Raw genomic sequence first — 25,516 nt, forward strand, 5'->3', positions numbered from 1 at the left:
GTATGTGGAGGAAAAGTTTCCAACGGACTATATTTTAAGGTTAGTGGAAGATGTAATGGAAATTTTTGGAGAAATATCTGCACTGACGAATGCAGACATGGTTCTAGTTGACACATGTGTTTGTGTGTCTACGTCCTGTCCGTGACGCTACTTCTGGTCTCCCGCGCTGAGAGCTAACACATAAACAGAGCTACTGCATAGTCACTGTCAAGCCGGAATTGTCTGATCAGGTATCGACTAGTTATCCTGGACAGGAAGACCCGCCCACAGCCATTTGATTGACAGCTTGAGCCATCAGGTAAAAGCAATGACAATAAGCAAATGGAAAAGACAATGTCAAAATGGAATAAGCAAAAGCAATGATATGACTGCATTTGTATATTTTTTATTATTGATTCTTGTATTGATTCTCTTTTTATTTCCAAATTTCTTTTATTGATTCTCTTTTTATTTCCAAATTTCTTTTATTGATTCTCCTTTTATTTCCAATTTTTTTAATCGATTCTCTTTTTATTTCCACATTGCTTTTATTGATTCTCTTTTTATTTCCAAATTTATTTTGTTGATTCTCTTTTTATTTCCAAATTTCTTTTATTGATTCTCTTTTTATTTCCAAATTTCTTTTGTTGATTCTCTTTTTATTTCCAAATTTCTTTTATTGATTCTCTTTTTATTTCCAAATTTCTTTTATTGATTCTCCTTTTATTTCCAATTTTTTTAATCGATTCTCTTTTTATTTCCACATTGCTTTTATTGATTCTCTTTTTATTTCCAAATTTCTTTTATTGATTCTCTTTTTATTTCCACATTTCTTTTATTGATTCTCTTTTTATTTCCAAATTTCTTTTATTGATTCTCCTGTTATTTCCACATTTCTTTTATTGATTCTCTTTTTATTTCCAAATTTCTTTTATTGATTCTCTTTTTATTTCCACATTTATTTCCTTTTAATTTTGGCACTCCTGTGATTCCATACCATACGACCAAAGGCTGGTCAAGAAGCCATCATACATGCGGTGAAGCGGAGTGACACAGCTGTTCTAGAAATACTCCTGAAAAGTACTATCTAAGATGCCTTCGTAAGTATGAGCTTCATTTGTCTTAAACTGTAGCTGACATTGTTTTCACTGCACTGACAAAGTGATAGAATTTGAAAAACCTACAACCATTCTTTAGATTTACAGACACACAAAGTACTGACGCAGTTCATTTACAAAGTGAAAGTAAAGACGCACGGGCTGTACAATATACACAGTAGACATTTTGAAAACATTACAGTCAGATTCAATGTAGGACTGAAAAATGATTGTCTGAAAAGAACTGAAACTGTCAAACTGAAAAGTCACGACTCTTTGATTCATAACTTTTAGTAGTAGTAGTTTATTTCGAGCACATAGAACATACAACATGGTCAAAACAAATAAATAAATACAATTTTTTATGCGCTCGAAAAGGAGTGGGAAGAAGTAGAACTTATTGACTCCCTCTCCCTTTTTTACAAACTTATAATTAAACTAGATGCGCTTCCTTTGCTTTGTTAACACACATTTTCCTCTGTATATATATATATATATATATATTTTTACAATAACACAAAACATCCATACAAACCATTCATATACACTTTTTTTTAGTCACCTCTCACACAATCAGATTTGCAATAATCAACCGTTTTTAATGTAAACTATAATATTTATATCCACTTTAAATATAACTCCAAATACAATGATCAATAAATATGATAGTATCTTCTTATCATGATAACCAATCAACTATAATATCTTATTTTATGCGCACTGTAATGTTCTATATTTTGTTATTATGGTGGATTTATACGTCCTTTTAAATGCACAGATTGAAGAAGACATTTTTAAGTTTTACTCCAGATTATTCCACAGACGTACCCCTCTAACACAAATACACTGGATTTTTCTGTTTGTTCTAGACTTAATTTTCTTGTAGATTTCAGTTCCCCTTAAATTCTAATTCCTTTGCCTGGGCTCAAACATCTCCTGCAGACTGTAGGGGAGCATATGTTCATGGGCTTTATACATTATAATAAGAGTATTGAGGTCAACCAGATCGTGTCATTTTAAAGCATTTAATTTGATAAATAGTGGATTAGTTGGAGCCAGGTACTGTGCTTGATTGACAAGTTGAATTGCCTTTTTTTGAAGTAAGAATATAGAATTAATATTTGATTTATAGTTGTTACCCCATATCGCTGCACAATAGTTCAGATATGGAAGAACAAGAGAATTGTACAACATATGGAGAGATTTCTGATTTAGAAGGTTTTTGGTTTTATACATTATAGCGATACTTTTGGCTGTTTTTGATCTAAGTAAGTTTACATGCTTTTTCCAGTTTAACTGGTCGTCAATTATAATGCTTAAAAATTTTGTTGCAGACACTCTTTAATTTTCAGTGTCCTTAATTCTAATTTTAACTAGTTTGTTATTTTTCCTTTTGCCAAAAATAATATATTTGGTTTTACTAAGATTTAATGATACTTTATTGACATTAAACCAATCTTTTAGTATAGCAAGCTCCTTTTCAACTGTATCTACAATTTGACTTAAATCTTTGCCGGAGCAATAGAGGCTGGTATCATCCGCAAATAAAATACTTTTGAGGCTTTTTAGAACCTGACAAACGTCATTTATATACATAATAAATATTTTGTACAGACTTCTACTATTGAAGTGTATCAGTGAAAAGGTTCCTTCCATTTGGACACATTTAAATTGCTCATCTGTATAGTATTTACAATTACTAACTGTACTGTGGGAGTAATAATTATCAGGATCTATATTTTCACCAAACTTATTGTTTTTGTTCTCTAGGGAGTCATACGTGTTTAAGTCTGGATTGGGATGTTCATATTTCAGTAGTTCACTTGTATTGAGAGTATTTATATAGTTTTGAGGACATTCTAATTCATTATCATCAGAATTCATAAATGCTAACATAAACTCATCCTCAACCATTAGGTTTAATTATTAGTCTTGCGATTGATTTTGCACTATCAATTATACAGCACACAACTTCACCACAGACACTTACACACTGATTATGTAGCACACAAAATCACCACTCCCACTTACACACTCAATTTTACCACACAAGCACACAAATTCACCATCCGCACTCACACTTTTGTGTTTTATAATGACCCAAAACATAGAACAATGAAAAATGAAATAAAAAAATAATAATGACAGATAGGAAAAAGGAATAAGAAAGAAAAAGAAAAGAAAATCATGGCCTCTTAATAAGTAAATCCTCTTCTCCATGCCAAAGTCTTATTCAAACTCCACAATGTCCTACACATTGCATGCTACAGTATTTGTCTTTTTGTCAAACATAAAGAGGGCCATATGTTCGTCCACAAATCAGATCCACACAGCCGTAGTTTTAACCATCAAATGTAAAGTGGGTCATGTAACCATTCTCAAAGTGTAGCAGTCTCCCATGATCAATAATTCCAACTTCCACACAACATACACCATTTATCCATCCGTGGGCTTTAATTATGTTTTTTCATGTGCAGGTAATGGGTTTAGTCTTTCATAATCGTTCCATCACAGTGGTTATTAATCCACTCGTTTGATCCATCCACAACAAGGTATACTTAAATATATCTACCATACTATGAGGAGGGCAAAGGGCTACAGTCACCTGAATTAGCAACGTTGTCTGATTGGATCCAGGTCTTTTTCCTCCCTTACCGTCATTACTTTGGCTTGCTCCGGGGTTGCACCATGTAGCTGAATGAACACCTTGCAGTTCCTTGTCCACGTTGCTTTAATTCTGTTGTTTTTCTTCAGGATACGTGCTTCTCGAGCAATCTCCGAGTTCTTCTTGGTCAGATGCTCATTCAGGTCTACCGCACATCCCTTCAGCTTAACTCCTTGTCGAAGTAGCTCGACTTTGTGTTTACGATACACAAAGTTCAGAATAACAGCCGGCTTGGTTTTATCCTTCCGTGGAACAGTATGACACACCGAGATGTTTTTAACATCCAGATGTATCTTCTTCTCCACCAGGAATTGCAAAACTTGCTTTTCAAGCGTCTGCAGCTCTTCTGCACCGACATCTTCACTCACATTTGTGCCGTCTGCTACTGCTTTGGCGTAAGAGCCAGGTTGAATGTTCAGGCCGGTTATGATGACATCTTCCATTCGCGTATATTGCTCCAAATTATCAATCCATTTTTCAAGCTCATAGATCGTTTTGTCCTTTTCTTTTATGATGCCTTTAAGTTGCTTAACTTCGTTAAAAAGTGCCATTGAAAATGACAGCTGCTCGTTGACTCTGGTCATCTCCTCCGTCAGGAAGCTTAGTGACTTACGAATTTCTTCAGTGTCGTCTTCCATTTGCGGATTGTAGTTTGTTTTCTTTGTAGGCGGCATTGTCACCTTTTCCTACTGATCATTTACAACTTTACTTGATTTGTCAACACAGGACAACTTTTAAACCAGACCAGTTTCAGACAAATATTCCACATAATTGTAAAGGTCTAAATGCCATCTGAAACAAAGGGCAACATTTTCAAATATTTTAAATGACAAATATCCAAAACTACTGCATCACGGATGGACCAGAGGTTGCACTAGACGTTTTTATTGTCCGTCATTTTGACTGACAGGGTCGTAAAAATTCCATCATAACATTATTATATGTCATTTCAAATTCTTATTTTTTAAATGATAATGAGATATATTTAGTAGTATTTAATGTTCAAAAACATCTCAATGATGCAGTTTCTGCTGGCTGATAAACCAACATGATATCATGACTAGCATAATTACATACGCCACTTGTAATTGGTGTGTTATCTGTAGACATTCTAAACTTTCCTTGTGTATGTTCACACAGTGACAAATCCCATGCGCTGAAGGTTAGGGTTTGGGTTCTGTGAAGCACAGATCTGGACACAAAATGACATGTCATCAAATAACACATGAAAGGTAGAAAATGTGTACATAGAACACACCAAATGCCATCAGAACTGGAGTATTCCTTGCTTGTCCGTCATCCTTCACCATCAGTCCCTCTTTTTTCACTGCATTTATCAGTGCCATCACATTTACTGGGCTTTAAAAGAACTAAGGAGACTGGGCTGTCTGCACAGTTTGCACTAGCAAAGTAGCATCTAATTTAGGCTAAAGTCAGCAAAACAACGACACAAGACTGGACACTGACTGATTAATATGAACACTGACATCAACTGGACAGGAGGGGTACTACAGGTGGACTAACGGTGAGTCATGTGACTGCAGTACTGCTGTTGTATTCAGTGCAGTTGTGAACAGTGGTTCTGTTGGTTCTATACTGGTGCTGTTGGTTCTATACTGGTGCTGTTGGTTCTATACAGGTGCTGTTGGTTCTATACTGGTGCTGTTGGTTCTATACAGGTGCTGTTGGTTCTATACAGGTGCTGTTGGTTCTATACAGGTGCTGTTGGTTCTATACAGGTGGATGCTGTTATGGACTGTTTGATGCCTTGTTCACAGACAGACTAGTGATCCTGAGCAGGTTCTGTTCACAGTGTTGTGTGAAAACTTTCTTTGGTAGATTACCCTCAGTATTTTAATCTGTCAAAATGATGGACAGCCTTCAGAATTTTCCATCATTTAAAAAAAAAAATCTGTCAATGACGGAATATTTTTGGTTAATGCGACCTCTGGGATGGACAAACAATTAATGTCTATTTTTTGGAAGAATTCTAAAGTTCTCCAAAGTGAAAATTCCTCTGACATTTTCATCCTCAAATGTATTCAGTGTAAACCTTAAACCCTCTATTTTTACAACCCAGTAATTGGTTAGAGGAAAAAAATATTGGATCAAACCTAAATAGAAAGAGTTTAGACAAATGTCAGCGTCACAGCTGGACAACAAAAGGAAATGTTCATTTTATGAACCTGCTTTATCCTCACAAGGGTCACGGGGGTCGCTGGAGCCAATCCCAGATACTTAAGGGTGGAGGACTCTGCCCAGAATGAATCGCCATTGCGCATAAGGTAAGTGTGTGTGTGTGTGTGTGTGTGGGTGGGGGTGGGGGTGGGCTTCTTCTGTTTACAAGAGGTACTTTGAGTTACCACCTATAGGTGGCAGCATGCCAGCCAAAAAAGTAGACCTATGGGAATCTGGGTTATATTATATGGGTAACAGGGGGTTTTTGAGGGGTGGGTGGGGACAGGGGGTGTCATTGTCGTTTTGCTTTATTCCTGCGTCATTTCACCTCAAATGTGTGTCGTTCTGTTTTAATGCTCAGAGCAGAGGGGAGGAGGGTGTCATTCACTTTACCAAAGTTTCATTAATCTGGGTCACAGGTTTATTAGGGCCCTGGGTGGGAGGGGAAGGTGAGACAGGGTGGGGGGGGGGGCTCATTCTCCTGTATTCCAGCTTCATTTCACCCAAATGACTGTCACTGGTTTTACAAAAGTTAGTGTGTGGTACCACCGATAGATGTCAGCATGGCTCAGAGTAACTGTTGGAATAAAGCAGACGCAGCCCCGCCCCCTCCCACCCCTGGCTGCACAAATGCCCTTAAATCAGATCCAAACTGGGTCCACGTTTGTAAACCCAGTGACACCAGTATAAACCAAAGGGAGCGCTTACTGGTGCGGACCAGAACCACTACTGTCACTGGTCAGTGGGTTTAGGGGGTCCCTCTGGTGGGCTGGTGTTGTGCTCCTGTTGGAGACTTTCACAACTTGTCCTGGGATACATGAGGACACAGAAGGTCCACTGAAAGTACAACTGTTTATGTTCAGTTAAATATAGTGTTTGCATTCACAGTCACATCTGGAGATTTACTGACTGTCGTGTGCTGGTGTCACTGTTTTGTTAGAATAAGTTCCATGGATCCTCCTATCGTGTTTGCCCGTACTAAGGAGGCCCCAGTTGTTGCCGCCATACATGCAGGATCGGCATCAAAACCAGCTGTTGTCGCCAAAGAATGTGCATTACTGGTGTCAAACCCACTTACTGCCGTGGCAGCAGGGGCCGTCTGTGGTGCTTTAGTGGGATTCCTGTACAACAAGTTCTCTGTCTGTAAGTGGTGTACAGTTCAACATCTTTGAAAAAATGTGTTTGTGTGATGAATGGGTATTTCAATGTACACAATTCCTTGCAAATGCTTAGATTTTCTTTTTATCTGCCTTTTAGAAAACTCAAAGAAGAAGAAGCAGTAATACCACATCCAAGCCTGGGTCCACACAAGTGATCTTTTCTACAATGAATCAATTTGTCTCCATCCCAAAAACTGCACATAAATGTAGTTTCCTCTAAATTTCTGTGGGTTTATGTGCCATGGATCTAACATCCTTTCCTACTCCGGCAGAAAAACTCACTCTTTGAGGTCAGCGGCTCATTTTAGTAGGAGTTTGAGAGATCACAGGTTGAAAAGTTTATACTTCTTCCTACCAAGGTTACCGTTAATGAAAACGAACAAATGAAAACTAGAATTGTAAAAACATTTTCATTAATAAATAAATTCATAATTCTTGAATAAAATAATAATATATAAAAAATATTATATAAATAAAATATAATATATTTTTTTAAAAAATCATAAATAAAAACTATAATTAAAAGAAAAAAATGATAACTGAAACTGTGTATGTGTTTACAAAACTAAAACTTATAAACATTATGGCTAAAATTCCCTTCGTTTTCGTCAATGTTGGACTGATACGAAATCGTTTTATTTTGCTCTTGCAATTTTCTCTGCTGTCACCATATGACACTTTTTGGTCCGTCACTTGTGGTTTCCAGTCGTCTTCTGGTCCCCACTCTACCTGGAAACATGCAGACTAAAGTTGGGAGAAAGCAGCAGAGTCCTGTCTGGGATTTATTTGAATACGACGACAGAGAAGAAGAGAAAAGAGACAACAAAACCAAAACTAAGCATTTAGAAAATAATGAAAACTAATAAAAATAGGACCAATGGCCCTGTATCTTAGCGGCCAAATTAAAAGCTTAGGTAAATGTATCCAGATCCATTTATTCTCCCCCAGTTCTGTGTATTTATTCTATTACAGAAATAGTCCATGTTTTGCTCATATTCCAATCAGATCTGTAAAAAATTCAAATTCACACTTGATATCATTGATACTGATTTATTGGATCAATTCACTTCCTATCTGTTATAATGGGAACATTTTTCAAAGTTGCACCAAATCCAGAATCAGATCCAGATGGAAATAATTTCAATCCCTTGTGTTGACATCATCATAAAGAAGCTGTAGACCAAGTTTGAAGTCAATCAGAATTGTAGTTTCGGAGAAGAAGACGATTGGAAGTTTTGTAACGGACGACAGACGACAATAGTTTACAGCCTGTTGGCCGGTAAGCTAAAATCTAGCAAACCTGCTCTAAAAATGAATTAAAACTGAATTAGAGAAAAAAAAAGTTAACACTAAATAAAACTAAACTCTAATGAAAAATCCAAAACGATTAGAACCTTACTTCCTCCTCCTTTTCAACCATGCAAAATTCAGACTTGTATGTGCTTGAAGATTGTGTTCATTTGAATGTTATTTTGTTTTTGTCTTGATTTGCTTTGTTTTGTTTTATTTTGTTTCTTTGTATGTTCTAAATAAATAAATAAAAAGTCCTTTTGTCTTTTTGCTAAACCCCCCACCCCAACACATACATTCTGGCCTAGGTAAGTCCCCTCCCCTTTTGTAGGTCGATCTTGCCTGTTTCGTCGATTATACAAAGACATTGTGATTCGTGACGAACCTATCAGCTGTGTTCGACAAGGAGATAAAAACGTAACACCTGATTCATGTGTGGGTTCAGAGAACTGAGTGAAGAGGTCATGCACTGCATAATATGAACGGGTCCTGTCTTTGTTCACTCAACTCCTTTATAGGGCTGTGTATCAGCAAGAATCTGGGGATACGATACAAATCACAATACTAGGATCATGATATGATATCACGATATATGAAGATACTGTTAAAAAGGCAATTTTTTAAAAAAATGATTATTTCCTGGAAGAATTGAATTACACCAGAAAGATATATCGTTATCATATCAGTATCTAGATATGAACATTCAAGATATTAATATCGAAAAAGCAACGATATAAACGATATAGATTTCCCCCTGTGCTCACCCTGCATGTACAACTCTGGAAGTCACAACAAGTTTCATTTATTCGTACTTTATGTTAATGTTGATGACTGGCAGTGAGTTCTTGTAAATAAAACTGCACTTTCCGTTGTTTCATATTAAGATGTTTGTATTTTTCTGAAAAAATGCTTGGTTTTCACTGAACCCGTAGTCATATCGTATCGATATCGCGATATCCGGCATGAATATCGAGAAATGAAATTTTGTCCATATCATTCAGCCCTATTAGTAATCTGCCCAAATACTAAACACATTTTTATTTGATCCCAACAGGATCTAATGTTATATCACAAAATGTTTCTGTGTTCAAACTGAAATTCTGTTTTACAGACATTACAGTTTAAGATCCTGTTCAAATGTTCAGATTCTATTCGTTCAGAACCAACATCAGAACAGGATTTTTGTGCGATACCAACAAAGGACCGAACATTATTTAATAAAACAATGTTAAATAATAATAAAATATAAACAAAAAAGAAAAACAAACCAAAAACTGAACCTCCACAATATTTACATTTGAATAAATACTTAAAAATATCGATACAGTACTTTTTAATATCAATACAGTAAAATGTGAAATGAAATATTGCGATATATTGCAGAACTGATATTTTCTTACAGCCCTACTCCTTCATGCCCAAAATGAAGGCCATCCCATACTTTTACAGATACACAGTGTGTAAAAGGGTTGCTGGAAAGATGGAATGGAATGTTGATTTTTTTAAGTGGTACAGTTATCATTGTGTTAAAAACAGTAATAGCATCAATCATGTTAGATCAGTTCTAAAACACCCGTTACTCTTTCAGTGTCCTGTAAACGTTAACTTCAGGGTCTGTTCAAAAGGCCCTTCTATCCTTATGTGAGGTCGAGTGTTGAGTGGCAGGCAGTCACCAGGACACGATATTCAGGTCCAACTGCACTTTTATTGACTTTATCTGTGCAAACGACACACAACACTGGGGTTTGTGCACATGACCCCCCCCCCCCCCACAGTCACAACAACACAATTACACTTTACCCCCCCCCCCCCCTCCCCCCATGTACAGTACAACCTGACAACAGATGGAATTTCACTACATTTAACTTTACCCAGTACCTCTGTGTATGTAATAAATAAATAAACCTCTTGTATTACGGTCTGTACTCCATGTGGTGGGCAGGCTCCCAGGACGGTCTCCATTCTTCTCCACTGAAAGAGGAAAAAACTCAGTTACATGGATTTATCCTAGAAATATTAGAAACAACTATACTTCAAATAATTGTTTCAAATATTATTGATTGTTATGTGCTTTGATTTTACTGGAAAGCACTTTGGTCACTTTAAGTCACAGGTGTCAAACATAAAATCCGGCCCACCAAAGGGTCCAATTTGGCCCCTGGGATGAATTTGTGAAATGCAAAAATTACACTGAAGATATGAACACTCAAGGCTGTCAAAATCATTTTGGTCGATTCAGTCTAAAGTGGATCAGACCAGTAAAATACTACAGTCTACTCTCGTTAAACCGCCCACCGTTATACCGCCATTTTCGCTCACCGCCGACCAAAACCATTGCACAAAAATCCCCAATGCATTATTCCATTAGCTACCGCCATGTCCGCCTATCGCCATCCGCCAGCCCAGTTCCATGCACAAACAACACTTATACCATTGATTTCCCGACCGTTATACCGCCAGCGTGATTGCCATCGAGTACACATAAATTTTAACAATGCACTGAAACAAACGCGCCAGACGCTGATCGCGACAAGCTACGAGTAGGTCTACGGAACGGCCACCGTTCATTTATCGCAGAACGCTCAGTAGGTCAGGATGTCGGGAAGAGGACGTGGGATTAAGCCAAAGCCTCAAGATGATGGGGTGTCATTTCCCGACACGGTATAATAATGCTTCAAATGTTTCCCCACTTTAAATGATCCCTTACAACATAACAGAATCCAGATTTATTTAGAAACGCAATTAGAACGGGTTAACGGAGGCAGCATAGACATCATATAGTAAAGACATGCACATTATGGACGCAACCCGTTGTAACGCCATTTTCGCTATACCGCCAATTTGGCCGTGAACGGAAGTTGGCGGTATAACGAGAGTAGACTGTATCATAATAAACTATAAATAATGAAAATCACTATTTTTACCTGCACCAGGAGGTACTGTGATCACTTTGCTTTGTTTGTTTGTTTGTTTGTTTGTGTGTTTGTTTGTTAGCAACTTTACAGGAAAACTATTACAACCATCTTTACCAAATTGTACCCACAGATAGGCCTAGGCCAGGGGTCAGTAACCCTGATCCTAGAGAGCCACTATCCTGCATGTTTCAGATGTTTCCTTCTTCCAACACACCTGACGGTCAGTATCAGGCTTCTGCAGAGCTGGATGACAGGCTGATCATTTGACTCAGGTGTGTTGGAACAAGGGAAACATCTAAAACATGCAGGACAGTGGCTCTCTAGGATCAGAGTTGCTGACCCCTGGCCTAGGCCCTGGGACCAACCCAGTCAATTTTGGTCCCAGTAGGCCAAAGTTCAAGGTCACAGCAAGGTCACAAAATCCCAAATTTTCCTATCTCTCATCATTGAGCAATTTTCCAAAATTCATAAAAAATTCAAGATGACTCCGATTAGCCTCCAGTTGGATCCACCTGTAGCTTAGAACAATCTCTTGTATCTGGAACTAAATTGTCCACATCCACTGTGGAATGTGGACTCTGTGGACATTTACATTGAACATTGAAAATCCCATTTCCCACACATTTAAAACTAGAACTCAACTAATATTGATGTGAATTGAATCTAATTGGACAGACACATGACTGGGACCAAGCTTCAACTGTTTCTGCTGTATGGAACAACCTGGAAACTGTTGAATTTCAACAGAAACAGTCGATCCACACATGTACACCGTTCAGGGTGCTTGGCGGAGGTTTGCGTTCTCTGAACACTTGTTTTCTTTATTTTATTGCAAAAAAAAAAGTGAAATTACATAAAAATGTTGACATTTACAGACTAGCCTTTTATAAAAAAAATGGGAATTACCTGAACAAATATGAACAACCTGAAATGTCTAAGAGAAGTGTGTGGAGTTTTATCAGTATTCTGCCTGTTCCTAAATGTTTGGTGTATTTGTAGATCCACTGTGATCTGTAAGTTGTAACTCACATCTATAAATGATAAACTGAGGCAGAATATTGTTAAAATTGCACCTATTTTCATCAGAATTTTCAGGTTGTTCATATTTGCTCATGTTATGTTTGTAGATGTAAACATTTTCATTACAGAATTTTACTTTTTTCACTCAAAAACACAGACAAAACTTTGGAGTTGACATTATTTATAATTTCTTATCCTATTATTTATAGTATTTTACTAGTCTGGCCCACTTTATTTTATATTAGGCTGTATGTGGAACCCTGAACTAAAATGAGTCTGACACCTCTGCTTTAAGTGTTGTAAAGGACTCTATAAATAAATATTGATTGATTCAACAGTTAGACTTGAACTTCTTTAACGTTGCTTTCAATTTCCTAAACACAGGTTATCGTACAGAGGACACAGTCGTTAAACACTTACCATTCTTCACAGGTTTTCCAGTACACCAGGACCAGATCCACTCCCTACCATCAAATCACACTGAATTACTTCAGGGTTCAGTTCGATGCAGTTAAATGACTCCGAGTCAAGGCAAAGAAGTCAGCCAGCCTACCTGTGTTTCATACCAACCTTTTTTTTTTGTCTTTTCCCTAATTTGCAAGCTTGAAAAGACTCAGCATACGGATGCAAACTGCACTCTGGAAAAACAACAAAAAAGACCCTTATCATCATTTGTTATGACACAAAAAAAGACAATGACAACAGTGACTAAATGGGACAAATACTTATTATTTCCCTTTTCCTCCATTTTAGGTTACTGTGTGTATTTTTGCTCTTTCTGTCATTGCTCCGCTGTTTGAGTATGGTTTTATTTGTTTTTCTTCACACTTATAGAAGTTATAAACATGATGTAAAATGCTGATAAGATAATGCTGCCTGACAATAATAAAAAGATAATCACAAAAAAAAAGAAAACAGTGACTCTATACTGGCTTGTGTTTTTGTAGATTCTCCAAAACAGTCTGAGACGGTTCAGGGAAATCATGTTGTTCACTGTTATTTCTAATTATAGCTAGTATGTAAAAATATATACTTTTAAAGTGCGTATGTAAATGGGTTCTTCTATGAAACTGGTCCTAAAAACAGGACAGAGGGGCTAAAAATTCAAACCAGATGTAGACGAATTTTATGAAGCAGGTTTGGAAGCACTTTGGGTCTATTTGAAAAATAAATATTTACTGAGAAAAGACAAACTATTTTTCAGGTAAAACACATTTTTATATTATTCTTATTTTATTTTTAACACAAAAATCTGCACGTAACATGGTCAAAAGGACACAAAAATGACGTTCTACTATTGTTATTAATATGTCTTTATTCTCTCACAGGTACATTTTGGGAATTGAACTAATTATTCAAGGCAGAGTGTTTGACAAATATGACCGCTGTTGCAAAATCATTGGCAATTTATTTGTGTTTAAATGTTCAGGTTCTGTATGTAACACCAGTGGACACAATGGGTTCCACCCTAAACCTGGAATGAGACTGAGATTGATGCCAAACCCACATGTGTGGATTAGAAAACCACTAGGATCCACACATTGAACACAGTGTCTGTATGTAGAGTCTATAGAAGAGCATTTACACACGTTTTCTAGGGGTGGTAGAAAACATCGGTTCTGCAATACATTGCGATATTTCATTTCACAATACTGTATTGATATTAAAAAGTACTGTATTGATATTTTTAGGTATTTATTCAAATGCAGATATTGTGGAGGTTAATTTTGTTTTTCTTTTTGGTTTATATTTCATTTATTCTTATTTAACACTCTTTTATTTAATAATGTTCGTTCCTTTGTTGGAATTGAACTCAAATCCTGTTCTGATGTTAGTTCTGAACTAATAGAATCTGAACATCTGAACAGGATCTGAAACTGGAATGTCTGTAAAACAGAATTTCAGTTTGAACACCGTTTGAACATTTGGTGATAGAACATTAGATCCTGTTGGGATCAAATAAAAATGTGTTTAGTATTTGGGCAGATTTCTGGTGTAATTCAATTCTTGAAGAAATTAATCATTTCAAAACAAGAAACAAACAAAAAATTGCCTTTTTAACAGTATCATGATATATTGTGATATATCGTATTATGATCCTAGTATTGTGATTTGTATCGTATTGCCAGATTCTTGCCGATACACAGCCCTAATGTTTTCACATCTAATGTACTGACACCTAGGGAGATTTAATGTCCATATTTGGGTCCTATTTTTGGACCCAGTATTTGATTACAAATTCATTAATTATGGGATGGATCAGAGCAAAGGAGTATCATTGTTTTTGCATTTCTCTGAGGTCATCATTAGGTCCATCCTGGGGGAAATATGTCTATATTTACCTTTTATTATTGGGATCTAAACAGATGGAAAAGTGACAGAAACTAAAATAAACCCAGTTTCAGAGAAGAACCCAATTGCAATTATATCTTGGAATTTATATATATTTTTTGAGACAACACTGAAGTGATCCAAATCCAAATCCATGCCGCTGCCCCCCGCCCCCCAGGGTTACGGGTAGGAGCAGTGGCAGTGGTAAATAAACTTACCTCTGGACCACTGTCTTCTCTTCTTAAAGAAGATTTTCATTTCCTTGACCTGCAAGTAAGTAATGACAAAGGGAATGTGTGAGAATTCCTATAGAGGGGTAAATGAAAAAAAAAAAAGACTAATAAAAATCTATGGTGAGTTGACAGAGCCAATCCTAATCCATAATAGACAAACTGTGGTTGTGAAACTGCAGCACTGTGGTTCTGTTTATCTGTCAAATGTTCATTGTGGTCAGTTTCAGATGCTGCAGCTCTTTCATAATTCATAGTTTCAGTTCTTGTTTGTTCAGTATTAATTGTCCTCCTTGTAAATCACAGCGGGACTGACTGGACAGATCCTGACCAAGGAAAATCCAATTCTCTCTTTGTGCAGTAATCTACACCTGGATTTACTGCCTCTGTCCACAATAATAGACATTATATAGACTAAATGTCCAATAAAATTAACCTGGATTTGAAACATAGTATAGAAAACTATTACAGGATCAAAATCAAATTAATTTTAGCAAAAAATGTCTCTGTTTTGAATGTCTGGGGTTGCTAGAAATTTGTGATGTTAAAATGGGGTCAGGAGTTGGGATGGAACCATATGAAAATTTCATATGACGGTTGTTGTGACCAAAATTATCACAGTTATCATTATTATCGCAGTATTGAAATTGTGCTCAAAATGTTCAAAAAGTATTTATACACACACTAAAATAATTTAACCACGTATTTTGAAAAAAACCAAAAAAACCCAAAAAAAAACAACAACAACAAAAAAAATGAGAGGGCCTTACCTTTTGGCTCGGTCCCTAATAATCATAATAATTGGCACAATGTACCTTCTGTTGCAGAAACATTCAAATATTAACCCTTAGTGGTCTGAGTCTATTTTGTCTGTTTTTCAGTCCTTTTGATTTGGCCTTTATATACTATAGAAACAAATGTTTACTATACCCATGTTTGGGATCTGTTTTTTCAGCACAACATTTATATCATCTGTCTATTATTTTTTTCTCTTTAACCTACTGTATCAACATAAAAATGTTGATACTTTATTGCATAAATAACACACAGATGCTTAACGAACCTTTTCAAAGACTTTAAAAGTGAATATTGGTTCCAAATATTAGGTATATAAAATTAAAATTGTAATACATTAAAACTATACTCAAATATTTGACATAAAAGCAGACCTTTACATAGGCATTTTCTCTGGAAAAGTGCGGTAATCAAACACGGTTCTCATGATAATTAGAATTTAAATGGTAATACTAACCGTTGGCACTTTTACCGTCGTTTATCGTTATACCGGTAATCGTTACATCTCTACTCAGGAGTAAAAAAAATTTGGAACCACTGGAATAACTTAAATACAACAGCCAAAAAGCATCCATAAAGTGATCAAAAACAGACGCTCCTCAGCCGTTCATACCCCTGGACCTGCAGACCCCTCCTCTCGTCCGTCCTCCACATCCACAGGTTCTGTACTGTCCTCCACGGTCACGTACCCCTCCTCTTCTCCGTCTTGCGTCTCTCCACCAGACGTTCTTCTTTTGGCTTTGGGGTTAACCAGGTTTTTTAATTGCTGGGTCTGTGAGTAAGCGTGACAAAAGACAATATGACATGAATCATTCAAATAATATAACAAACAGAGGCTGAACCACACTGTGGGGATATCCACTGACAGCCCCACCCCCACTAGTGTTATGTTGTTTTTATAGAACAATTCTACTGCAAATTAACGAAGTGTTGAGACATCGAATTGTGCTTTCAAATGTTTGACTAATCCTTTTTTTTTCCCCAAAATAAGGTCCCATAGGGATCAGCAATAAGAGGCAGGAGTTTGATTCTTTTTAAAAAATTTTTAAAGGAAAATTGCTGTAAAATATAGAATAGTAGCAACAAAATGCCAGTATTTTACCGCATTAACATTTTTCCCCCTCTAGGTCAATCAGTAGTGCTGAACCTTAGTTAAAATGTGCCGGTTTTCATTTATGTCCGTTCATCCTCCACCCCAAAAAACGTTCCAAACTCTCCCCGTTGCCAGGCAATGCAACAATTAATACACAGTTTGAAAGTTCAGGAAGAGCAGCTCCATCTGCTTGAACTCACGCCTGCCTGCTTGTCTGTATGTCACATGCCAAGCAAGGTTATAATTGTTAAAGAAAATTAACAAAAAGACAAAAACTAGAATTGAGAACACATTTTCGTTAACTGAAATAAAACCTATAATAAAAGAAAAAAATGATAAATGAAACTGTATTGTGTGCTTACAAAACTAATTAAACGTATAAAAATTATGGATAAAAAATTCCCTTTGTTTTCGTCAATGTCTGATTGATCTGAAATCGATTATTATTTCGCTCAAACTATTTTAGCTGGAGGCACCATACGGCACTTCACAGTCCGTCCCTTCTGGTCCCCACTCTACCTGGAAATATGGAAAGTAAAGCTGGGAGAAAGCAGCAGAGTCCTGTCTGGGATTTATGTGAATACGATGACGAGGAAGATGAAAGATTTGACAAAACTAAAACTAAGCATTTAGGAAAAAATGAAAACTAATAAAAACTAGCAAACCTGCTCTAAAAATGAATTAAAACGAAGTGAATTACAGAGAAAAAAAAGTCAAAACTAAATAAAACTAAACTATAATGAAAAATCCAAAACTATTAGAACGTTGATGCTAAGCTGCATATTTATTCACATTAGTCCATTAAGACGCTTTCTCTGGAGAAAATGTTCTGCAACATTTTGAAAACCGCTACTCTGTCACTTTTAATGAATGGAACCTTCACATTGGTTAAGTCCATAAAAAGCAGAGTGATAACAACTAGCTGTAAAACTAGGAAATTTCAATCAGGCCTGAAAACATTATTGTTTACTGCAGCGTTCTCTTAAATGCTTAAATAATGTCTTTTAAATGAACTCTAAAATCACATTTTATCACTGATGATTTTAATGTCTATTTTAATTTTAGTGTTTTTATATTTTAACTTTCTCTCATCTTAAATGTATTTCTATGCCTCTTCTGTGATGCTTTTATGTTTTACATAAAGCATTTTGAATTGTCCTGTACATGTACTTGTTATGTGCTACACAAATAGACCTGCCTTACCTAAAGAGTCACCTGTAGCTTTTTTAATGTTTTCGTTTTTAATAATGTCTGTTTTTTCAATGATAACATCTGCCTGCCCAGGGACTACAGGTGGAAATTAGCACTAGTGCTAGAACCTGACACACTACATCTGTTCTTTTTAAGGTTAATGTATATTGTGCATTGTCCCTGTCTAAATAAATAAATAAAATGAAAAAAAAAAAAGAAAAATGGTTTATTGTGGGACAACCCCACTTCTAGTGATGTGTGGAATGAGCCTTGTCCAATCAGAAATGGACAAAAACTTCAACTGGACCAAACTGTTGTATAATAATCATTAATGGGGCAGCCGTGACAGACTGTTTAGGGCAGGGATGTCAAACTCATTTTAGTTCAGGGGCCACATTCAGCCTAATATGATATAAAGTGGGCCGGACCAGTGAAATAATATAAATAATAGGATAAGAACTTAGAAATAATGTCAGCTCCAAAGTTTTTTTCTATGTTTTAGACTGAAAAAAAGTCAAATTCCGTAATGAAAATGTTTACATGTACGAACCATACTTGAACATAATAAACAAATATGAAGTATGTGGAATTGTACTGATATTCTGCCTCTTACTAAATGTTTTGTGTATTTGTAGATCCACTGTGATCTGCAAGATGTGATGCACATGTATAAATGATAAACTAAGGCATAACATTGTTCAAATTGCACTTATTTTTCATCAGAATTTTCTGGTTATTCAAATTTTTTGTAAAAGGCTAGTCTGTAAATGTAAATATTTTTGAGTAAAAATTAGGTTTTTTTTTTACACTACAACAAAGAGAAAAGTTTGCGGTTTTCATTATTTATAGGTTATTATGATAGTATTTTACTGGTCTGACCCACTTTAGATTGGATTGACCTAAAGCAGGGGTCTCAAACTCCGGTCCTCGAGGGCCACTATCCTGCATGTTTTAGATGTATCCCTCTTCCAACACACCTGATTCAAATGATAAGCCTACCATCAAGCTCTGCAGAAGCCTGATAACAACCGTCAGGTGTGCTGGAAGAGGGAAACATCTAAAACATGCAGGATACCAGCCCTCGAGGACTGGATTTGAATACCCATGACCTAAAGTGATTCTAATGTCCTTGATTGTTAATATTGTCAGTGTAATTTTTTCATTTCACAAATTCATCCCAGGGGCCGGACTGAACCCTTTGGTGGGCTGGTTTTGGACCCGGGCCACATGTTTGACACCTGTGCTTTAGGGCTTTGGCCTTGAAATCGAAGGGTGTTGGATTCCCGACCACTAGGAAAAATGTGGGCAGGGAAAGTGATTGAACATCCCTCCCCCATGCCCACATCCACGGCTGAGGTGCCCTTGAGCAAGGTACCAAACCCCTCTGGGATAATGTGTGCTGTCACTCACTGGGTGTGTCACTAATTCACAGATGGGATAAATGCAGAGACTGAATTTCCCAAAACAGCACAAAAACTTCTGGACTCAGCACAGATGAAAAGAACATGGAAACAGTCACTCCTAACCAGTGACTCCTACCACTGACACTGGAGGCTCACATTCTCCTCTGTCCGGCACTGCAGCCCCCTCCTCTCCTGACGTAGGCCCCTGGTTTCCTGACGTAGGGCTTCTCTCCTCTCCTAACAGCTCCATTCTCCTTCTCTTCCCCTTCCTCTTCTCTTTGCGTCTGCTTTGCTCATCCTGAGGAGTCCATACTATTATAGTGACACATACAGTCAACTGTAACTACAAAAAACAGCTGCATCTCAATAAGCATGTATCCATGTCAATGTATTAACCTCCGCAGGAGAAGAAGAAACTGATCAGTGTTTGAGACATGTAATTAGAATTATGAATTTGGCATGGGTAATAAGACCCAAGTGTTGGGTGAGTGTTTGTGTGTGATGTTGTGTTTGTTCATGTAAGACCTCAGTGTGATTCTAATATGTGGTGGTTCAGTCACAGACAGTGTGAGGAAAAACAAATGTTAGAAAACACACTGATAAAACCATACCTTGCAAGAGCAACTGGTACAACTGTTCGATTTTCTCAATCATTTTCTTGGTAGCTTGGTCGCAGTCGTACGGGCAGATGACCCTCGACTCATATGTGTCAGATTTGTCATCGTAGATTGAATAAAGAAGGAACGGTCGGAGTCCGAGGGCCTTCATTTTCTCAATCTGAAACAGTTAAAGAATCACTAATTGTTAAGTCATGAATGAAGTATCAGCGTGAGCAGGATGAAAACACTCATCATTAAACCATATGGCATGAGTGACAGTGGGGTTGGTCAGATCTGGGTCAAAGGCTCAGTCACAGGTGGCCCAGTCACAGGTGGCCCAGTCACAGGTGGCCCAGTCACAGGTGGCCCAGTCACAGGTGGCCCAGTCCTGGTGCCGGTGCCGGTTCAGTTCAGAAAACTAACCACACAAATGGGAGAACCTCAATAACACACCAAACACCAAAACAGAAGGACAAACCTGCTCTGCAACCTGGTGCCACTGTCACAGTACGACTGAGACCCTTTTAAAATAGAACATGTCCTGTCCTCGTGTACAGACACGTGGTGTGGTTCAGCCACAGGAACAAACCCACAGGCTGAGTGTAATCACTCTGTAGGATGTGTCTCATCCAATCAGAAACGGACAAATAGTTCAACCAGGCCTAAATGTATAATATTGGATATACCTGAGACATCGATACAGATCAGTGGTCAGGAAGAAAAGCCTGTTTTTGATTGGATACAGAACACAGGTCAATGACATGAAGTACAGATGTGTGGGAATTGGATTTTCTTTTCATTTTCATGTCATTTTCAAGGACAGAGCGCTAATGCCTTGGTCACAAAGATTCTTACAAACAATGGGTTTGTACGAATCCTCCAGTTTGTACAAAATCTGGAGTTCATAGAGATTCGTGGAGGGAGCATGTCTACGATGTCCAGATTTCAGACGAACTGGAAGAGTCAGACAAAGCTGTCGCTGGTAAGAATCTGTGTGACCTAGGCGCTCTTTCCTTGAAAATGACAACATTTGGCCTCAGAAAATGAAAAAAAATGTGTTTTTTAGTCCATTTTTCCATTTCTGTCCAGTAATAAGTTTCTTTTTTGTTATTAGAGAAAATGAAAATAAATCATTTTTTAATATTTGGTTTATCTGTTTTGACACTGAAAAAGAAAAACGCCCTGAAATTCAATTTTAATTCTTCTATTTTAATGTGGAAATCAATTAACCACTAGTTTTTCTTTTGTTTCTGAAAAGAAAATCCAATTACCAACAGGTACACTGACCCAAAACCATGTTTGGTCCACGCTGATGTGCAGAGTGGAATGTGTTCACGTATCAGCCTGGGTTTACCCAGACTAGCACCAAACTGGCTGATAGTTGTAAATACCTGACAAGTTTCACATTAGTCACTACAGAGAGTTAATGTTTAAAGCAGAAACAAACAGATTTTTCAAACTGACTAAAAAACATGAAATCAAATGAGTTTGATACACTCCAGATTGAAGACATATACTACAGGGGTCCTCAACAAAGCACTTACTTACAGTCACTTCGATGTTATCCAGAAAATGGCTGACATTTCGGTTGCGTCTCATGGACTTGGCCCAGTCCATACTTTTGTCCTTAAAAGACTTTAAGCGCTTCTGTGCTCGTGCTTTGACAGGCTGTCCTGTCTGAGCCACTGCCTGAAAAGATCAGATTCACAATAATAATTATAAAAAAAAAAAAAAAAAAAAAGCCCAAATTTACTGCAGATATGGAGTTTGCAAATTCACTGACACATTCAGTGTCTCATAAATTGCTTGTATAGGTCTGTTAGGGCAGGGTGATTTATAATACATACAAAGTCAACTTCCTCACAGATAACCTGATAGACAATAATAATCAAACAACAGATATGTGATTCAGATTAACCAAAACTTAAGATGATATGGAATTATTCTTAAATTAATTCTTAAGTTATTCTTAATTATTCTCATCACCATCATCAGTAGTTGTAGTAATAATAGTAGTAGTAGTAATAGTAGTAGTCTAGTAGAACTACTAGTAGGCCCCAAATCACAGCTGTAGTACAGTAATCATGATGACTGATAATCTCTAAAATTTTACAAGTAACATATGTTTTTAGCTGAAGTCAAAATCGCATTCTATACAATGAAACCCAAAAGTAATGTTGGTCCTCAGAGTAACATATTACATTACTGACTAACTTCATCTTAAGACAACTTGGGTAGGTTTCCACAAAAACATACGTGCATCTAGATTATAATACTGGAAGGTCTCAGAGCATCTGTGTGTGTGTGTGTGTGTGTGTGTGTGTGTGTGTGTGTGTGTGTGTGTGTGTGTGTGTGTGTGTGTGTGTGTGTGTGTGTGTGTGTGTGTGGGCACAATTCTGACAAATGTAGACGTTTTTAACTGCCCAATTTAGTTCCTACAGTTGAGGAATAGTCCCATCTCTACATTAATAATTTCGCCAAGTTGACAGGACCAATATTTTCGGAGATATTAGTCATTTTGGAATACAACTGCCTTACATTCACGGAGGTGCAGTACCACGCTGCATGATGGGAAATGAAGTTAAAAACAGGAACACCACATTTACTCCCACGGTCCCCACATATCGGTGTTAACATTGGCACCTGCGGTCGTATGGCCTGTGCGTACCTCGTGTGTACTGGGTGACACGTATCCGTTCTTGGACAACGGGTCTCTGAGGCTGGGGGGTAAGGTCGTGATTCCTTTGGTGCACATGTCTTTGACTTCTCTGGATGGAGACGTTCTGCAGAAAAGATTTCTCAGTCACATTTTTTGGATTTAACTAAAACTAAAGCTACAATGGGACACAAAACCTAATAATGGAATATAGTTAAAAACGCACCTGTTCTTTTCAGCCATGTCGGCTGTCAGTGTTTTCACCATTTTCGTTCTGGAAACGTCCAACAACGTCTGGGTTTCGTCGTGTTCATTTATGATTCGTTCACCACCGGGTTTAGTGGTGAGAACAGATTCCACCAACTTCAAACAGAACAACAGTTCAGGATCAGATCCACTGAATTCCACAGCTGAACTTCAGCGTCTGCAGAAGGATTTGTGTTGATGTGTCGACTCTTACCTGTAGACCTTCTGTGTTCATCTTCTGGTGTTTTCCACAAGGACTTTCTGGATCTAAAAACATGAATGCATTCTGTGACTGTGGTGAATCCAGTCCAGATGGATGGGACTCAGGAAACGCTGCCGTGGAGGCGAATTCTGCCCATGGACGACAAACAAAAGGAAGAAACGGTATAACATTTAACCAATAAAGACCCAGTACTACTTTTACAGCAGTTCACAAATGATTTTATCTCTACATGTAATTTTTCTTAAGTGATTTATCACCATTTATTATAATATTATCCTCTGTACTTTGCATTTTTTTGTGAAAATCATGTATTTTCCTGTATTTAATTCACTAACCATGTTGATGTTTACAACAGCTCAGATTAAAGTTGAGGAGCAAACTGAAGAAAAGTGACTTTTTCAGCTTCTTATTTGCACACTGGTATCAGATCTGGACATGGAATCAGCTGACATCCAAACCTCAGATATCAGTGAGAAGAAATCCAAAATAAACCATGTGATCAGTCCAGGTTGACGTCCTAAACTACCTGACAGTGGAATGAGCTGCTCTGTGTCATTGATCTTCATCTCCTCCTGTTCCTCTTTCATGAGGGAGGGTTCTGGGTCTGGGTCTACACTAGGACTGGTCCAGTCCTCCTCCTGATCAAAGGGAATGTCTTCTTTAAACACCGGCAGATGCTGGACATCTGCAAATAATACACAACACACAATAATACACACATGGTAAACACTGACATTATACACTTAAGTTTAATGAATTAGAAAAGTCAGTGAATATGCCTTCAGATAGATAGATAGATAGATAGATAGATAGATAGATAGATAGATAGATACCAATGAATACAAGGATAAAACAAATCCAATCCAACTTTATTTGTAAAGCACTTTAAAACAACCACAGTGGACCAAAGTGCTGAACAGAAAAATAAATAAAAACCAAAATAACAGAGTAAAATACAAGAACAGATTAAAAGACATAGAACACAAATAGAATACAAAAGCAAACACACTATACATAATAAGTAAGAAGTAAATAAAAACAGAACTGGGTAAAAAACAGTCTGTATAATTAAACAGTAAGGTGCATCAATAAACTGTTATGTGCAAAGTAAAATGTACATTTCCAGTAGAATGGAGGTGCATAAATAACAATAAAGTGCATGACGGATATTAATCTAACATGATTTACACCAAAAAAAGACAGATAAGATGTAAACATGGACCAAACCTGGAGGATGAGCCACGACCTGCGGATTCAGAACAGAGTCCAGTATTTGTTTTTGTCTCTGGTTTTCCTCTTTAGTTTGACAAAGTTCCTCTTCGTACTCTACCATGGTTCTTTCCACCAGTCCAAATATCTCCTCAGCTGCTGCACTTAGTCTCTGCTCCACCAACGACCTCAACATCTGGACTTTTCGGGACATTTTTGGGTTTTTATTTTCACAAAGTCCGTCAGAAACACAGTTTTTCTCCATCATTCACTGAATTGAGTGTTAGCAGCTAGCAAGCTAAGCTAACTAAGCTAAATTAACTCCGTGAGCTAATATTAAAACCACTGGAGGACCGGCTTCTTCTTCTTCTGCTTCTTTTTCTTCTTCTTCTACGGAGTTTCTGGTAGTCGGCATCCGATTGTGTTGTATTTATTCTACCGCCGCCTGCTGGACAAATAAATGTTTACTCATGAACACAATGGCTTAAAAAAATAAATAAATAAAAATAAAAATCAGTGAATAGTGTGTTAGCGGCTAGCGAGCTAAGCTAAGGTAACTAAGCTTTTTTCCCCCCAACTTTATTAATCAAAATCTGGTCAGACATTCTAAAGAATTCCATAGAAAAAGACTTTTTTTTCCAGACTGAGCGTAAACATCAAACTTATGCTGAACAGTATTTGTAAAGAACATTACATATATTAAAAAAAAAGAAAAAAGAAAATGAAAATAAAATGAATAACAAAATAAAGTCATAGGTCTAATCAGGTATCAGGACTTTCAAATTTTCCCAAACAATCAAGGCTTGTTTGGTTTTTACATATTTCAGTGTTTTTTTGAAGTTTGTAATTTCATTTATGTAAATTAAGAACACTGGGTGGTTTTTCATAAATTTACATCTGTGTATAAATTGTTTAGCAATAACATTTAAAGTGTTGTACATAATTTCTCGTAGCTAAGCTAACTAAGCTAAATTAATTCACTGAGCTAATATTGAAACCACTGGAGGACCGGCTTCTTCTTCTTCTTCTTCTTCTTCTTCTTCGGACTTTTTTTTTTTTTTTTTTTTTTTTTACAACTTCATTCATTTTCTGAACCCGCTTTATCCTCACTAGGGTCACGGGGGTCGCATGGAGCCTATCCCAGCTACATAGGGGCGAAGGCGGGGTACACCCTGGACAAGTCGCCAGTTCATCGCAGGGCTGAACATATAGAGACAAACAATCACTCACACATTC

General features: G+C 37.1%; 1 protein-coding gene across 1 annotated transcript; it reads right to left on the reverse strand.

The window, feature by feature from the left end:
- Window positions 1-10,155: 10,155 nt before the first annotated feature.
- LOC115427883 (uncharacterized) lies at window positions 10,156-24,666 on the reverse strand. Its single transcript, XM_030146607.1, has 13 exons — window positions 24,299-24,666; window positions 23,598-23,756; window positions 23,063-23,199; window positions 22,829-22,965; window positions 22,615-22,729; window positions 21,495-21,635; window positions 19,959-20,124; window positions 19,484-19,659; window positions 16,274-16,432; window positions 14,854-14,902; window positions 12,875-12,942; window positions 12,725-12,768; window positions 10,156-10,340 (listed from the first exon to the last, which is right to left on the reverse strand). The coding sequence occupies exons 1-13, from the start codon at window positions 24,546-24,548 to the stop codon at window positions 10,283-10,285; spliced, it is 1,659 nt and encodes a 552-aa protein (XP_030002467.1). The 5' UTR covers window positions 24,549-24,666; the 3' UTR covers window positions 10,156-10,282.
- Window positions 24,667-25,516: the final 850 nt, after the last annotated feature.

The sequence above is a fragment of the Sphaeramia orbicularis genome, chromosome 11 (assembly GCF_902148855.1).
Source record: "Sphaeramia orbicularis chromosome 11, fSphaOr1.1, whole genome shotgun sequence".
NCBI classification, from domain to species: Eukaryota; Metazoa; Chordata; class Actinopteri; order Kurtiformes; family Apogonidae; genus Sphaeramia; species Sphaeramia orbicularis.

Coding starts and splice junctions, on each gene's coding strand:
- LOC115427883 (XM_030146607.1), bottom strand. CDS start 24,548: ATGATGGAGAAAAACTGTGTTTCTGACGGACTTTGTGAAAATAAAAAC. Junction 16,433..19,483: donor GTGAGCCTCCAGTGTCAGTG/GTAGGAGTCACT, acceptor GCTTACTCACAG/ACCCAGCAATTAAAAAACCT. Junction 12,769..12,874: donor GGAAAAGACAAAAAAAAAAG/GTTGGTATGAAA, acceptor ATTTGATGGTAG/GGAGTGGATCTGGTCCTGGT.